Source organism: Danio rerio, chromosome 23, assembly GCF_052040795.2.
Source record: "Danio rerio strain M-AB ecotype USA chromosome 23, GRCz13ab, whole genome shotgun sequence".
In the NCBI taxonomy this organism is placed as follows: Eukaryota; Metazoa; Chordata; class Actinopteri; order Cypriniformes; family Danionidae; genus Danio; species Danio rerio.
The window spans coordinates 27,544,495-27,562,995 of NC_141043.1; the positions used below are offsets into that span (position 1 = coordinate 27,544,495).

General features: G+C 32.8%; 1 protein-coding gene across 2 annotated transcripts in view; it reads right to left on the reverse strand.

Annotated features, from left to right (window-relative positions):
- Positions 1 to 1,449: 1,449 nt before the first annotated feature.
- Positions 1,450 to 18,501, reverse strand: part of atp13a2 (ATPase cation transporting 13A2) — a 32,172-nt gene continuing 15,120 nt past the window's right edge. For both annotated transcript variants that reach the window (NM_001080037.2, NM_001444048.1), the window contains 12 exon segments: positions 1,450 to 2,952; positions 3,051 to 3,223; positions 5,168 to 5,319; positions 5,398 to 5,621; positions 5,730 to 5,826; positions 6,779 to 6,931; positions 10,403 to 10,482; positions 10,588 to 10,680; positions 12,827 to 13,011; positions 13,196 to 13,320; positions 15,966 to 16,077; positions 16,210 to 16,366. In NM_001080037.2, the coding sequence (NP_001073506.2) occupies positions 2,785 to 2,952; positions 3,051 to 3,223; positions 5,168 to 5,319; positions 5,398 to 5,621; positions 5,730 to 5,826; positions 6,779 to 6,931; positions 10,403 to 10,482; positions 10,588 to 10,680; positions 12,827 to 13,011; positions 13,196 to 13,320; positions 15,966 to 16,077; positions 16,210 to 16,366 (1,719 nt within the window). In that variant the 3' untranslated portion in view covers positions 1,450 to 2,784.

Sequence of the window (18,501 nt, forward strand, 5' to 3'; positions counted from 1 at the left end):
GTGACTTTCTCCTTTTGTTGTTTGATTAATGACAAAAACAGTCGTCAGTAGGCATATTGCGCAGTCACTTTAAGGGCAGTGCGGTTGTGATTTATGGTTTCACTTTGACATGTCTTTTGATTCTTGTTTGTTTATTACCTAAATGAGGGTTAATATGAATCACTAAACACAGCATTTTGACACAAATTTGCATCTATTTGACCATTAAAGCGCTCACATTAAGATGACTTCAGATGTGTGTGCTCTGCTCATCCCTGAGGCTGAGCGCGCGCACACACAGTATGCGATCTCTTTTGCGCTTTTAAAAAAATGAATGCTTCGAATGTACACCAATGAATGATGCGCATCTGTTACACGTAATCTGTTGCATTACAGCACATGCTCTTAGTCATTTTCATGTGAAACAGAGCTTTACAGAGCAACACTTGTACAACTGGAAAGGGGCCGGTATATGATGCAATAATCGTTTCATCTCGATTCATGTTTTTTCATAATTGTTGTAACTGACTAACAGTGTGCCGAATTGATTTGCTCAAGGAATAATGGTCTATAAGATAAAGTTTTGTTTTTCAGGGCTCATATAGGCTAAACACTTAAAACTACTTACATTTTCATGTATTATTTTCAATATGTTTTCAAATTCAATATTTTTGAAAACGACACCATTATTATCCATGAAATTCATATTTAAATAAATTCAATTTTGGGAAAACTATAATAGAAAATGTTACATTACAGGGTGGGCCATGTACATGGATACACCTTAATAAAATGGGAATGGTTGGTTATATTAACCTCCTGTTTGTGGCACATTAGTATTTGTGAGGGAGCTTGTAAATAACTCATGAAAGAATAAAGTTACGTTTAAAACCAAGTACGCCATTGTTTTTCTTGTGAAATTCCCAATAAGTTTATTAAGATGTATCCATATAAATGGCCCACCCTTAATGTGCAAATTAAGATAAAATTAGCCTAAATTAAAGGAATAAAAGAAAGAAAATTCTGTCATCATTTACTCCACCCTGACTTGTTCCAAACCTATTTGAGCTTATTTTTGTTCTGTTGAATACACAAGAATAAATTTCAACAAATGTTGGGAAACGGTAACCATTGATTTCTATAGTATTTGTCTTTCCTACTATGGAAGTCGATGGTTTTAAATGGTCAATGGTTAGCAGTTTGTAACATTTTCTAACCAAATTTCTGTTAAAAAATAAATAAATAAAAAAGTCAGAGGTGGTTAAATGGTGGCAGAATTTAACATTTTTTATTATTATTTTTAATAATAATTTTTTCGTGGTTTTTACCTTTTAATGTATAGGATGGTAGAGAGTATTTGACAGGAAAGTGTGGGAAGCATAGAGGGAAAGGATTGGCATTGACCTCGAGGCGGAAAATGAACTCAGGTCGCTGTGAGAACCATGTGTCAACGCACTAACCACTACACCATTGCCGACAGAATTTTTATTTTTGAGGGGTTGAACTATCCCTTTAAATAGCATGTACTCAACAATTTTTTTAATATGTTAAACAAAGTGTTCAGCATTTTAAACTCTTTTGTTTACTTCTCAAGACTTTACATTTTTTTAGGTATGAACCGATCACTAGGGCGATTAATCGAAATCGAATCACAATTGCAATTTAAAACGTTGCAATTAGCTAATTGCAAGAGGCTATGATATGAAATATATATATGTATTATATAATTTTCTCCATCCAGAGTAAATGTGTAACTGTCGTCTGTGTGTGACAGTCTTACTATCCAATTGAGTGAGCAGCTGAGCACACTTTTGTTAAGCCCAATCAGAATTGTGTGACTGAACTATGCGAAACGTCCACAATAAAACAAACAGGAAAGCCTGAACAAGTGAAATCCAAGAAAAACAGCACGTCGGTAACATGGAAATATTTTGCTTTCAAAGTCTCAGAAATCAAACAAAAACTGGTTATTTGATAGAGCTATTGCAGAATTGTTGCCACAGCATGAGGAAATACAACAACCAGCACCCAAAAAAGCACCACAGCTATCTGAGTAGTGTCTTGCTAAAAAGTCAACTAAACGTATTGCCAGTGACACACAGTATAGTAGCTAGCAACAGCAAAGTACAATTTCAGAGTTGTTTGCGGCTGTTAAAACAACACGAAGCCACCAGGAGATAACTAAGGCCATAACTCACCACCTTTGCTCTACAGAAAAATGAGCGTTTAATTTCTGAATGTTTAAAAACTAATTCGAAAAGAAGTTGGAGTAAGTTAATATCTTTTCAGTTTGTTTTTTTAGCTAACACACGCTGCATTTTAGCAGTAAGAAGCAACAGAATATTTAGCTAAAGCTCAACTACAAGATTTAATCGTAAATCAAATCGAAACTGCAATAAAAAATAAATAAAAAAATTTATAATAAAAAAAATGTAATTTATTTTTTAAAATTGGAATTAGATATTTTCCCTGAATCGCGCAGCCCTAGCGATCACTTGCATATATAAATTGCATAATCCTCAAGCAATCTCTTTCCAGTGCTCTTCTAAATTAAATCAGTACACCAAAAAAAAAAAAAAAATACTCAAAAGTTTTTATTCATTAAAATAAGAAACACGATCTCCAAAAGTGATCTTTACCTCACTCTTGTTTCTGCATCAGAAGTTTTGCGCCATATATAATAGGCAGACAAGTATGGCATCTGGTACTCATACCTCACTACGGCACTGAGACGTGGTATCAGATCTTTGGCGACCCTGGAAATGTGTATCAGGAGAGCCCCAAATGCTAAAGTGGAGGCCGGGGTTAGCTAATGCTGATGACGGAGCTCTGTGAAGGGAACAAAGGCTGGTTCAGCGGCGGCCATGACGGTGTTTCTGTAAGCTGGACGTTCAGACGCTTGTACTGCTTTTTGGACTCGCGTTTTCCTCTGAGGTTTCGAAGGCAGTTCAGGGCACCTTGGTCAATGAAAAACTGTGGATATAAAAAAGAATAAAAGATGAGTTACTAAGAGTGTGTTTCGGATGTATTTTTGTTAGATGTGCACAGTGCATGCGTTTGTTTGTTTGTACCTCGAGTAAGAAGCATATGAAGAAGTTTAGCGCAGCGATGGCTACTAGCAGGAGTTTGTAACTCATGTCAGTGATGTCATAGAGCGACAGCACACGGTGGATGATGGTGTGACGGAAAAGCACTAGCCAACTCATGAGAGCAAAGAGGAAGACCAGAGCACATACGAACAATACTGAGGAGAAACAAGACAAATGTATATATAAAAAAATAACATAGTTAATAATTAATGAACTGCTCAATGTAGGTTATCATGAATAGGTCATTGGTGGGCCCAACCGGAATCAGTGCGTGCAGAATTCCGCTGATTTTTTGTCCATCATTAATTCTGTTTATTTACTTGAGTAAATGTGTGTAAATCTATATTTATTTAGTTTTTTTTTCATTAATTTTAGTAATATTATTGACTAATGTGAAATGTTCATCTGATTTATGTACAATGCAGTTTGTACAGTATTATTTTCTGTCTTTTAGTAGACACATTATAAGATAAACTTGCTTTATTTGACCAAATAAAGTGAATCTAATTGGATTTGCATTTTAAACATTAAATAAAAGTTTAAAAGATATTATTTTTTATTTCATATATTAAGGTTTCAGTTATGATACTCCCAAAATAATTCCGCAGAAATCCACAGACTTTTACCAAAATTCTCTGCAGAAATAGCAAAAAATGTCTGCAGATTCTGTCTGGCTCTAGTCATTGGGAATTAATACTTACTCGGTTTATAACATTGTTTTTTAACAAATTTAATACATTAAAATGTGAAACTGAATCACGTTTACATCCAAATATTAATTGATATACATAAATGAGGCTATGTAAAAAATGGGCTATCGACTGCTTGAAATGTCTGAATCCTGCCAGATTTACTGGAAAGAAAGTTTTTATGAGTTTACTCCTATATTTTTCTTTCAAAACCCTAGATAATAAAATTATTAATTTTAAATAATTTAAATGAAAAATAAAATTATTAAGAAAGATTTAAAATACATTTTCTTGATTTTCAAAAATATAATTTTCCCAAAATATGTTGACAGCTTTATTAAAATTTGATCAATCCAATTTCCTTATATTTAATAAATAGATAATAAATAATCCTGTTTAATTAACAATAATAAAACATTTAAATGATATATTGATTTTTTTGTAATATACAAATACAAAATGTACAGATATAAAATTCTTATTGATAATATGATAAAGTAATCATTAAATGATAACTATTATTAAGAACAATGATATAACAACAACAACAACAACAATAATACTAATAATGTTGTAGTTGTCGCTCTTGGATTTATTAATGAAATATAGATATAAATATATAGTTAAAAACAATATCAATGTTACTGATAATAAAAAATACTATTATTAACAATCCTATAATACTAATTTTCATTATAATTACTGTTATAAATATAAATTAACATTGGACTAAAATAATTATGATCATTATACTATGAAAAGTATTTTTTTTTTATTACTGATATATGCATATCATTTTGTCATCACTAAATATATGCACATCACTCATCTCATTACTTATTATTTACTCTGTTTATTTACAATGTTTTATTAATTTATTTATTAATACAATTATTCATAATAATTAAATACAGGAAAATTATTAACTAAATTAATGATAAAGATTTACAGTACATTTTCTTGATTTTGTAATTTTCGTTTTCACATTACAAGTTACGACAGTTACATGAAAATTTAATAAATAGATAATATTTATTCTTGTTTAAAATGTACAGATAAAACGTTCTAATTGATAATAATTTAATAGTACTTATTAAGTGATAACTATTAATAACAAGACTAATATTAGAATTATTATTTATATTATTGTTGTCATAATAGTCACTCTTGGAGTTATTCATAAAATAATAATAAAGAAAAAAATTAAATCAATGTTATTGATAATAAAAAATACTATTATTAACAACCCCATAATATTTATTTTCATAATAATTACGGTTCTAAATATAAATTATTATTGGAGTAAAATCACAACACTATGTTTTTAAAAGTATTTTGACAAAAAAGTATTTTAACTAAAGTATTTTAAAAATAATTACTGATATATGCATATATAATTTAAATTCTCACCATTGTGATAAAGCGGCTTTTTGTATGGAAATCCTTTAGTTATTACGACAGACATGATGATATACTGAAAGCCAGATACAGCAAATACACTTGTGTCCTCCATGTTGGGCAGGTTTGCAGCACCTGTCCTGGTGGAATTTAGTGGCACATACCTAAAAACACAAACAAGCGCTGTAAAAAGACTGCAAAGATTTCTAATGCTCTCTGAATTTGAGATCTCTGTCACTTACCAGTCTTGTGACATAGTAATAAGCAGGCCAGAGACCTGAGCCAGGATCAGCAGTACGGTGTGCATCAGTAAACTGGCCAGGACTGGCAGAGACAGCAGACTGGCAGCAGGACGCTGAGGGTGAAGATCATTACTGGGTCCTCCTCGCCCCATCAGGATAGCCAACGCCGTCACCAACACCAAATCAAAGAACAGAAACTGCAGGTCACCCAGGTTGGTTTTCTCCTACAGTACATATAAGATTTTTTTAACATTCATATTATATAACTGTATATTTGGAATTAATTTTATCTGATGAATTAAAAGAAGACAGGTAAAAAAAAAAACACTCACCGTGTAGAGAATCAGTACAGAGGCAAACTGGATGAGACTGTATAAGGCCATGTACTTGAAGAGGCTGAATGACGTCACCAGTGAACACCTGCCCTCCCTGTTTCAAAGATTTCATTTCAAACAACCAAGTCACACAATTATTGTTATATAATAATAGTAATTATTATTGCTATTATTTATAAATTCCCAAATTTTTATTATTATTATTAACTTTTATAATAATAATAATATTAAAATTGATAAATTTTAATATATAAAATGAATTAACTATTATTTCATATTGATTATTGTTGTATATAAAAAAAGAATATATATATATATATATATATATATATATACACACACACACACACACACACACACACACACACACACACACACACACACACACACACACACACACACACACACACACACACACACATACATACATACATACATACACATATACATATACATATATACATATATATATATATATATATATATATATATATATATATATATATATAATAAATTCAAATACTTCTAAAATACTATTATATATTAAGATTTTTTTATTATATCAATTTTTAAAAAAATCTTCGTCTTATTATTATTATTATTATTATTATTATTATTATTATTAATGGCAGCAAAATTATAATGAATTTTAATATATACAATTACATTTTTCATAATTATAATAACATATTGTATAATAAAATAATTATTCATTCTTATTAATATATATAGCGCTATAACAATAATAATAAATAATAATAATAAAATTATTAATATTTTATAAATACTAATACTCAAATTCAATAATTTTGTTAATAATAATAACAGTAAAATAATAAATATTATTTTATGTAATTATTAGTACAATTAAATAATAATAATTATTATAAATTAATAACGATAATAATAAATTCAAATACTTGAAATGAAATAAATAGATATTTATTAAATCAACATTATTAAATAAGGATATTATGATAAATCCTGAAGTCCAAAACACAATACACTTTATCGAATAGATAACAACATAACAACGTGTCATTTACTTGATGAGTAAAGGCACGCAGCTGATGTTGTCAGATTTGGATGTGAAGGGAGACGCAACAGACGCCTCAGCCTCAGACAAGGACACTCCCACATCTGCAGCCCGCAGAGCTCCACAGTCATTGGCTCCGTCGCCACACATGCCCACCCTGTAACTGCACAGAAACCAGCAGAAATGAGTGTTAAAAAGCCATGCTAGCACAATCACTCATATTCATTTATCAATCACATTTTTCATATTTACATTACTGCTGTCATTTTAACAAATGATCCTTATAAGGGATAGTTCACTCCAATATGAAAACTTTTACTGCCACTCCACTTATTACAAACGTATTGCTTCTTTCTTCTAATGAACACAAGGGAAGATATTTTGAAGAAAGTTCAAAACCAGTGCTCACTTGTACTAGTACTTCTTTCTACTATGGATGTCAATAGCCACTGGTTTCCATTCTTTAAAATATCTTCTTTTGTGTTCATCAACATTTGAAACCACCTGAAGCCGAGTAAAAATTAGAGCTGCACAAAGTTGGAAAATAATAAATAAGTTTGCCTGCAATATATATTCGTATATAAATATAATTTCACAAAATCACTTTAGCTCTATTTGGAAAGAATTCAGAACTTTATATTGACTGAGGCCCCGTTTACACTAATACGTTTTAGTTTTAAAATACCGAAAAGGATCTGCATCCACACAGGTGTTTCACCCAGCATTTCTGAACAAATCTACATCCACACTATTCGACTGAAAACGCACATTAGTGACCACACACACATTCTGGCATGCACTGCAGCGATAAGAGCTGTGCACGTCGGTTTGCACATTAAGGATCTACCAATGGAACTAATCTCACTATATTTGTTAAACGTGATATTTAATTCATCTTGTTCTCTATCCCAGTGGTTCTCAAACATTTTTCACCAAGTACCACCTCAGAAAAAAATTGTCCCTCCAAGTACCACCATAATGAGCAGTATTGAAATACAGTAGCGTAGTAGGCCCAGTAAGGCAGCTACAACTCTGCAGTTTAAAATCGTGACAGATTAACTACTATTATTAAGAATTTTTATTATTATCAGCCACTTTAAACATTATAAATAGTTTGAACATTAACACTGTACTGTGCTTATATGTAAAAAAATAAATAAATAAAAGCCTGGAAATGTTGCTTGGACCTCATGAATATAGGCTATATGTCATCATATTCATATATGAACCATTTTTGATCAATTTTGAAATATATGTTGCATGTACATATGACATTGATATTGGATTACTCTGCGTACCACTAGAAGGAAGCCTGCGTACCACTAGTGGTACACGTACCACAGTTTGAGAACCACTGCTCTATCCAATGACATATTCCCCGACTTTGGTTTTTTAAATCTTTTACTTGTTCTCAGGTAACAGGCTGGCTGAGCACAAAGATAAGTTAATATATTATTATATTATTAATTTATGTAACCATGTACAGTGCATATTTGACTGATTGCTTGCATTTATTTCCTATAAAGTATTAACTTATGGTACGTTTTACTTTTACAATGGCCATTAGTGATTATTAAAACTGATATTCAGCAAAAGAATGTGCTTTCATTTTCATTGAAAATATGAAAGAGGCAGTAATGCTATATAAATATGCATACAGTGAAGATGACGGTCATATAAATATGCAGCTACACAACGCCTCAACATTTTTGGTGTCTGTTAAGTTGCTAATATCAAAATGAAAACAGGAGGAGTTCTTCATATCATGTTTTGGGGGATTTCATGTATCCAGGGTGATGTGAATAAGGTTATAAAGTACACTGTTCCCTTTGAAGATTTACCCGCCATGACCTCGGGAGTTTGTTTTCCATATCCAACTTGAACTTAAGGAGAGGATGCAAGACCAAACTGTGAGTAGGCTACTTAATAATATTGAGAAAAAAGTCTCAATCAGGCAAACGTCTGCAGCCCCACCTCTATTTTCAGTTGTCTCTGTTTTCCCCCCCATCCACACTGACACAGAGCAGCAGCATTTTAAAATGAAAACAGCTCCCAGTTTTTTTCAAAAAGCTCAGCTTTCGGCACTCGAAAGCTCCAGCATAGTGTAGAGGGATGGCATAACTATGCCATCAATTTTAAAACTAAAACCTATTAGTGTAAACATGGCCTGAGATAATTTTGTAGGGGAGTAGCTGCATAAAATTTAATAGCCACATTACAAGTATAGATAAATACAACTGAACAAAAGATACAAATGAAATAAACCTTGTTTTATTGTTTTCTGTGGAATCTAACAATATTGACGCACATAAATTGAGGCATCATTAATTATTTGTAAAATAATAATATGTAGTCTTCATTGTATAAACAATTACATACAAGTAATTATGTTAAATCTTCCACCTCTTTAAAATCTTAAATCTTAAATTTGCTTAAAATCTTACACATTTACAGGTCTTAAAAAATAAAAAAGGTAAATCTTTCACTTTATTAGGATTAAACTTTGAGATGACCCAACAAAAATCAACTTTAATTAAATACAATTAGTTTTTGTAACTCTTCAAACTTGGTTTAAATTCGCTTGAAATCTTGAAGTCACAGGTCTTAAAAACATATAACAATTTTACTCTACTAGAGTTTTACTTTGAGATGACACAATAAAAAACTGTGGTGGTTGGTTATTATAATCTCAACTCGACATTTACAGATTTACACCTTGCAATATTGATGCCGAAATGATCAATTGTGCAGCCCTCGTAAAAAAATATATACACTACCGGTCAAACGTTTGGGGTCAGTAGGATTTTCAAATGTTTTAAAATAAGCTTCTCCTGCTCACCAAGGCTGCATTTTCTTCATTAAACACACGGTACAAATTGTAAAATTGAGAAATGTTATGGCACTATAAAATGACTGTTCAAAAGTACTTTATCATTTAATTTAAACATTTATTCCAGTGATTTAAAGATGAGTGTTCAGCTTCATTACTCCAGCCTTCAGAGTCACATGATCCTTCAAAAATCAATCTAATATTCATTCATTCATTTTCTTGTCGGCTTAGTCTCTTTATTAATCCGGTGTCGCCACAGCGGAATGAACCGCCAACTTATCCAGCACATTTTTACGCAGCGGATGCCCTTCCAGCCACAACCCATCTCTGGGAAACATCCACACACACACATTCAGACACACACTCATACACTACAGACAATTTAGCCTACCCAATTCACCTGTACCACACTTCTTCAGACTATGGGGGAAACCGAAGCACCCAGAGGAAACCCACGTGAATGCAGGGAGATCAATCAAATATTAATTATTATTATTAATATTATTATTATTAATGGTAATAGTAATAAAGCAATAATGACTGGAATAATCATTTCATTTGAAACTACATACAATAAGTAATAAATAAATATTTATTAAATAAGTATTTAACAATTTCTTTACATTTAATAAATGTCACCTTGATGAACAGAATAATTTTATTTAAAATATTAAATAAAATTTATGATTAAAAAAAAAAACCTTTTGACCCGTAGTGTATATAATTAGATTAACTATTCTTTTAAGCAAATGTACATTACTTTTTTCAGTTCCATTTACTGTCAAATTTTAAACATGGACTCACTTGAGTTTCTGTAGAGCTTTAACCAGCTGGGTTTTCTGTTCAGGGGTCATTCGGGCGTAAATTGTCCCCCTCATCAAAACCTGAAACACAGAAACGCAGAGTGCTGTTGGCAATCTTCAAAAAAACGCACATTACCAGTCTAAAACAGGAATGAATCAATATTTGTAAAACTCAATCCAAGTCACCTTGGGTAGATATTCAGGGAAATGATCACAAAGTGCTGCAAAGGACATCCCATTTATAGCCAGATGATAGCCAACAGCGCTCTGGTACTGACCCTTACAATGCAGGAAGAGGAAATATTAATCTCTTTTTTGCTGTTCTGTATAGGGTATTATCAGGTGATGTGTCATTGGTAACGTCTATTAAAGGGATAGTACATCTAAAATTTCTGTCATAATTTTTGCACTCTTTACTTCTTTCAAACCTGTTTGAGTTTTTTTTCTCCTGTTGAACACGAAATAATATTGAGGAAAGCCGAAACCTGTAACTATTGGCATTCATACTAGAGCTGCTAAATATACCATTTCAGCAATGATATCGCAATGTGACCATTCGCAATAGTCACATCACAGGGCTCTGCAATGTAACTGGGATTATAGTTGACTAGATATATAACAATATAGTGGAGTCATTTCAGATTTTAACCTTCAGAGTGAAAGTTTATTATTTGCATGTTTTCAGGACTCGGCTGTAAGAATTTGAAGCATTTGGCCACAATAAATTAAACTTAAAGGTTAAAGATTTATTGTACATTCTATAACCATTTACTCAATTAAAACGATACAGTGTTATTATTATTATTATTATTATTATTATTCATTCATTCATTTTCTTTGCGGATTAGTCAATTTATTAATCCGGGGTCGCCACAGCGGATATACCACCAACTTATCCAGCACATTTTTACGCAGCTGATGCCCTTCCTGCCGCAACCCATCTCTGGAAAACAACCATTACACACTTATTCACACACATACACAATGAACAATTTAGCCTACCCCATTCACCTGTACCACATGTCTTTGGATTACTTCAAAATATATCTTGTGTTTGAGGAAATAAACTTAAACGGGTTTATAACAAGTAAAGTGTGAGTAAATTATGACAGAATTTTCATTATTGTTTGAACTTCACCCTACAGGCGAGACACTGCAGGTAAAAAAAATAGTGTTTCATACACCTGAAAATTTAGAGATATAGATTTTTCCAGTCAAATGCAAAAAAAAATGTTCAAAATATACTGAAGTGTTTCTTATGTCGCACTTCATCAATTTGTGTCTATAGATTTCAATACTTCTATATTTTTATAGGCTGTGAGTTTATTCTGAAGGTTTTTACAGAAAGTCATGTTCATACATAATTTCCCTGTTTATATAGACATAACAGTTTTACAATTACACTTCAACATAATCATTTTTTCTGTCTGTTCGCAGTATTTTCTGAATTATGGTGTGAAAATAAGAGATACCCAAAATCTACTCTCCAAAACAAAAAAATGAACCTGACTTCATCCAATATAATTGTTTTGTACCGGAAACATATGCAAATGATCACAGATTTAATTAAATACGGCCTCATTTGCATATTAAAACATAACACAATTTAGAAAGCTTAAAACATTTTAAAAACTAATACAAAAATGTAATGTAACGTACAGTGTTGGAGGTAACACATTACAAGTAATGCAAGGTACATAATATCACTTTTTTCTTTACGAGTAAAGTAACACATTACTTTTAAAAAATAAGTAACGATATTGGAGTAATTTTTTTGAAAATGTTACTTTTTAATTAATTAGCTTTTAAAAAATAAAATGCTGAATTAAAATGAAAGTAGTCACAATGACAATGAAAGAATGTGTTCGCATTGAGGAAAAGAGGATTGTCTTAATGCACAGTACTTAAGACAAATAGTGCAAAAGTAGCAAACACATTGCTTTAAACTTTTAATAAACTGTATATACAGCATGTACAGTTATGGGGTCAGGAAGTTCTCAGATATTTATCCTAAAATACTTTATGTGATTTTTTAAAGGTAACTGAATGTGTAGAATATACAATGCCTTGTTAACTGCACAACTCTTCTATCAAAAAAAAAAAAAGAAGAAGAAAGAATCAAGTTCTGAAAAAGATTAAGCCTCAGCAAGGTAATGAAAAGTAACTCAAAAGTAATGTAACGCAATATTGAGTAACTCAGAATTGTAATGCATTACTTTCAAAAGTAACTTTCCCCAACATTGGTAACTTAATGTAATCTAATCTTCTCAGTGAGCCTGGGAAGTACACTGTAAAAAATGTTGGGTTCCACAAATAGCTTTGTGGTAAAACAACATAAAGAAATTACATTAACTTATTAGTTTTATGTTCAATCCACTTAAATTTGTAAAAACTAAGCTTCCCTTAAAAGGTGAAGCAAGCAAACCTGCACTGGAATGTCAATGGTCTGTTGAGTATTAATGGTGGCTGTGGCTCCCTCTCCCTCATGAAACTGCAGCGAGGCCTGTGAACCAGCAGTAGGGGGCGATGCATGAACGAAAATAACCTTCTCATGTGATGGCACCATTCCACAGACACGTGCTACGTTCACAGCAGTGAGAATATTGTCACCTGACAGGGCAGAAAAAACTGTGAGACCAAGCATTTCCACTTTACAGCCAGGAGAAAGGCCAACATCAACAATCATTTCAATCTCTAGTGTCAGTTCTTTTAAATCAGTCAATCATAAAGGCAATCATGGTTATAAACAAGATTTTAAATGTTTTTTTATAACATTTATTATTTTTGTACGTACCTGTAACCATCACAGGCCGTAACTGTGCCAGAGTTAAAGTTTGAATGACTTCAGCACTTTCTGGCTTCACTTGGTTCTTCATCACCAACAGACCCAGGAAGTTCATGCCTTTTTCCACCTCCACCCTACAAGCAAACATTTAATCCACAGCTGATTCATATTAAAACCTGACCTTTAGGTTTTTTTTAAGCAACACATTTCGACTTATATCATTATTGAATTCATAAATGTAAATGGTATATAATAATAATGTTATTAAATAAATTAGAAAACCACATGTAATGGAAAACCAACATTTTTTAAAGTATATATCGTTCAATCATTCATTCATTTTCCTTTGGCTTAGTCTCAATGTCAGAGATCGCCACATCGGAATGAACTGCATACTATTCCAGCAGTTTTATGCAGCAGATGCCCTTCCAGCTGCAACCCAGTACTAGGAAACACCCATACACGCTCATTCAGATACACACTCATACACTACAGACAATTTAGTTTATTCAATTCACATATAGCGCATGATTTTGGACAGTGGGGGAAACTGGAGCACCTGGAGGAAACCCACACCAACACGGGGAGAACATGCAAACTCCACAAAGAAATGCCAACAGACCCAGCTGGGATTTTGTTAGCTCACATTGTTAGTTTTGTGGTGACAATTCATCTGTAAATCTCTTTAACAAAATGTTTGCCCTTGTAATCTAAAATTGAAATCTGAAAATGCAATTCCTGTTTGCTTTTAGTTAAATTCCAAGTCTGAGGTATTGGGTGTGGTTAACAAACATAAACATGCAGAAATGGCAAGGAGGAGGTGCTTGTTATAATAATTACCCCGAAACCCATTTCCCGATCTTTCTGAATGAAATGCCTACTTTACCACATCCAATCAGCTAACAGAAAGACAAAAAACAAGCCACATCCACTGTTTTCTCATTTAATATATTTGTTCTATTTTTTTCTCCAAGAACTGCATAACAAAACAAAAAACAGTCGCAGCTTCCAATTTATGCAGAGTTTAAAAAAAAAAACTGTTGAGCAAGAAAATCCTAGAAAAAAAGTAATTTAATTTTCAACACTTGTATATAATTATATCATTTTATATATTAAAATGTCTCCTGTGCAGCGCAAATCAGAATGTTCAAACTATTAAAAAAAGAAAATCATATATAATTATTATATATTAATTATATGAGACACATGATCTTCCAAAATAAATATATGTAAATATTTATTTATTTATTTATTTATTTATATTTTTACAACAGTTCTGTCTGGTTCTCGTACCTATTTGGCTGATAGCCATGCAATATTCTGCAATGTCAGAACTTCTAAAGCTTCCAAGCCCCTCTGTATTACTTCGCCACAGAGTAGCAAATCAATAAACTCACTACAGCTTGACAAATATTGGCTTTTTAGGTGAGAATGCAGTTGTCAATTTTTAAGGATAGTGCCTATTTCAAATATTTATAATTCGTAGATAGAGAGCATCGACATCCATCAGCCTGTCATTGATCAGAGCAAAGACGGTAAACGTTGTCCATCCACAAGAAGGGGACAGAGACTGCATTATAAGAAAAACTCAGTATAATTTCTAACTACAGCAGATCAAAATATGAAATTGGCAAGTGACTTTCCGAGTTGATCTCTCTCTTTTGTATGTTGCAGTGCTGTACTTATACCATAGCAGTTGTAGTATACTGAATGTGAGATCAGACTCGCATATCAAGAATATATGCATTTTGTGTTGCCCACTCTTTGGATAGTCCTAAATTACTTTGTGGTTGGCCATCTGTTTATGTCTATTTAGTCTCCTGTTTTTGTTTCTACAGACTAGTTCAGTAAAAAGAAAGAAAGAAGAAATTCCCTCAAGCGTTTAGCTTTTTTCCATATCTCAAACACAACAGTGGTCTGGTAGTGTTTTGCACTGCTTTGGCTTTTGTTGGCGTTAATTATTGTGATCTCCTTATTGCAACTGAGAATTACTTGGACATCTCAGTAAACTGATGGCATTTCATGCTGTTCAGCCTTATAATCTTAAAATGTGAGCAAAATCACCTGTTTTGTCATCACTTTAGACATTATGCTAGAGAATCATTTAAACACTAGCTCTAAAGTGACGTTAGTCAATTAGTAATGGTTTCTGCTGTTCTGACGTCAGCTGCAGATGTGAATGAATGGCTGAAGAAAGAAATTCCTCATACAAAAAGATTTTAGGACACTCTGTTTTAGATTTTTTTATATACACGATTATGCTGTCAAACATTGTGTATAAACGCAATGTCACACGCGTAGCAGTGCGATATGGCTGTATATCATCACTGATAGGATACTAACGCAGACCTCCCACCAGTGCCGATATTCGCACTGCTACTTGTGTGATATTGTTCATATATATATTCTGATTTTCCCAGAGATGGGTTGCGTAAAAACTTGCTGGATAAGTTGGCGGTTCATTCCGCTGTGGCGACCCCAGATTAATAGAGGGACCAAGCCGACAAGAAAACAAATAAATATATTCTGATTGATCACGTGAATAACTACAAAACTATGGTAATGATTTCTATAAATTGTTTTGAATCAAAGGAATAAATCCCATTTTAAAACATTAATATACAGATTAGATGATTAAAATTGTAGAAACATTTCTTAATATGACACTGTATTTAATACAATAAAAGTTTGCATTTATGAGTATGAAAGACTTCAATAAGAATTCACAACAAAAATCTAACTGACTCTAAACAATCAAACAGTATATAAAACATCTGACCTTTCAACAGTGCTCAGATCAGTCTCTTTAGCGAGGTGCTTGTAGGCAAGTCCAAGGACCCTGAAGCCCTGGCTGGCATACTCCCGGAGAGTATGTGAAAAATGAGAAGGCACTGTCACAAGGAGGGCACAAAGACAGAACAAGAGTAAGTGCAAAAATAAACAGGCAGCGCTCCATATACTCCTGTTCACTCTTCTCAAGGTGAAAGAAGAACCAGGACAAGGTTTAAAAGTCAAGTCCTCACCACTTTCTTTATGGCAGAAGCTGGCCACCATCTCTGGGGCTCCTTTAATAAAAGCAACAGGAGAAAGTTCAGCTGGGCCTACAGTCACCACACTCATCCTCTGCAGAGAAGAGGAGAAAGGGAACCGACGCACGATTGCCACTGGCTGACTGACAGACTGCAAAACACAAAAGATGTTGAAGTAAGATCTATCCAGGGTGAAGAAGATAATCATTGTTTTCTTAGTTTTCCAAAACAGTATCTTCCGCACTTGAAAAAGCATGTTCCACAGACTAAATAAAAAACATTTTCTGAAAAATAAGTCACAGCAGATCAGAGGCAAGATTTACAAACAAAACACCAATCTGTCTTTTTGGGGCTAAAAGTGTAACTTCGGGATTTACTAAACACGAGCAGTAAAAAATTGGTGTGGACAGTTAACTTTGTGCCTCATTTTATTGAATATGCATTTTAGGAGGCTTGTTATATTTAAATAAATCAGACATAACTTACTATTGTTCACACTCCTCAATTTATGGGTATTTGCGCCATTATTTAACACCTAAAAAACATACCTTGAATTTTGCATTTGAAATGGCTGCAGTTGTTGCTTGAGGCGCTGCAACGTGTCACAGTAAAAAGGGGATTTTGGTTTTGTATTCAGTTATTTAAAGTGCCAGAGGAACAGATCATGCCAGGCCATGTTATTTTTAATTTGCTTCAGGAACTAAAAGAAATCTTAGAACCCACAAGAGTCACGCAATACCAGGTCTACCAAACTTCATTTTTTTCCTCTGATTCTTTTCAAAATACTGCAGCTTCCCGTTAATCCCATTTTTCCTGAAACAGTCCTGTATTTCAGCTCTTTTTTTAGTGTCACAAACTGGGAATATGCACACAGACTTTTAATTTTCAGCCCCAGGGCTTCCAGTTAATTGCGTTTAAGGTCTGATATCCTTAAAAAAACAGCGATTTTCACTGCCTGGCTGAGATACGATATAAAGTAGGTATCAGACCAAACAAGAAGCACTGCATTAAATTAGATTTTTCCAAACCATGTCTTTATAATATGGAAATTAATTTTACCCCAGTTTTTCAATGGAATTTCTGCGCTACTAATGACTGCGCCTGCGTTTAAATGCTGTTTTGTCTTTTTTTTTACACTTTAACAACCAAAGGGATGCTTAAGTCTATTTAACTGATTATATTTGAATTACATTACAACATCGTTTCTGCAAAAGGAACTATATGAAATCAAAAATAGACACATAAAGCTTCCACCGGGAGTTCATCATTGGTTGAAAAACACTAGCAGTGCATATGTTTAGTAAATAGGGCCTTACAACTTGCACTGGCTCAAAATTGCATATTCACTTTGGTCTATAAATTCAATTTTATGATTTAAGGATAAACATATTACTGTTTTATATAATATAAATACACATGCACATATAAATACACATAAATATACATTTAGCTACCCCCACAACAAATGTTAAGAGAGAAAAGTTACCCAAGACTGCAATTTTTACTTGCTCTGAGGTAATTTTTTTTGTCCATCAGTATAATACTTTAACTCTCAAAGTACAGATAGCTGTTGACCTACATTTTATAAAATCACAAAGACCCACAGTTTCAACTAAATATCTTCTTTATTTATCTGCTGAAGGAAAAAAAAAGTCACCAATATCTTGTATGATGTTGAAAATCAGCAACAAATGCTCTGTTTTGGGTGAAGTATCCCCTAAAATTTTAATCAAGTACCAAACAAATGGAAATGATGGTGTCATTCATTAAATAACATTTATTATGAAAGCGATTTATCTGAAAGAACACTGAAACCATTCACAACAACAATTCAAATGTGAACATTTTTGTTTGCTTAAAGGGATAGTTCACCCAAAACTGAAAATGTGCTAATTATTAACTCACCCCTCAAGTGGATGTAAAGCTTTCTGAGTTTCTTTGCTTTGTTGAACACAAAAGAAAGTATTTTAAAGAAAGCTGGAAACCTGCAACCATTGACTTTCATAGTTGGAAAAAACAATTAAATGGAAGTCAAGGGTTTTCAGCTTTCTTCAAAATATCTTCTTTTGTGCTCAACAGAGGAAAGAAAGTTCCCTGCCTCCGCATGGGTTTCCTCCAGGTGCTCCGGTTTCCCCCACAGTCCAAAGACATGCGGTACAGGTGAATTGGGTAGGCTAAATTGTCTGTAGTGTATGAGTGTGTATGAATGTGTGTGTGGATGTTTCCCAAAGATGGGTTGCGGCAGGAAGGGCATCCGCTGCGTAAAAACTTGCTGGATAAGTTGGC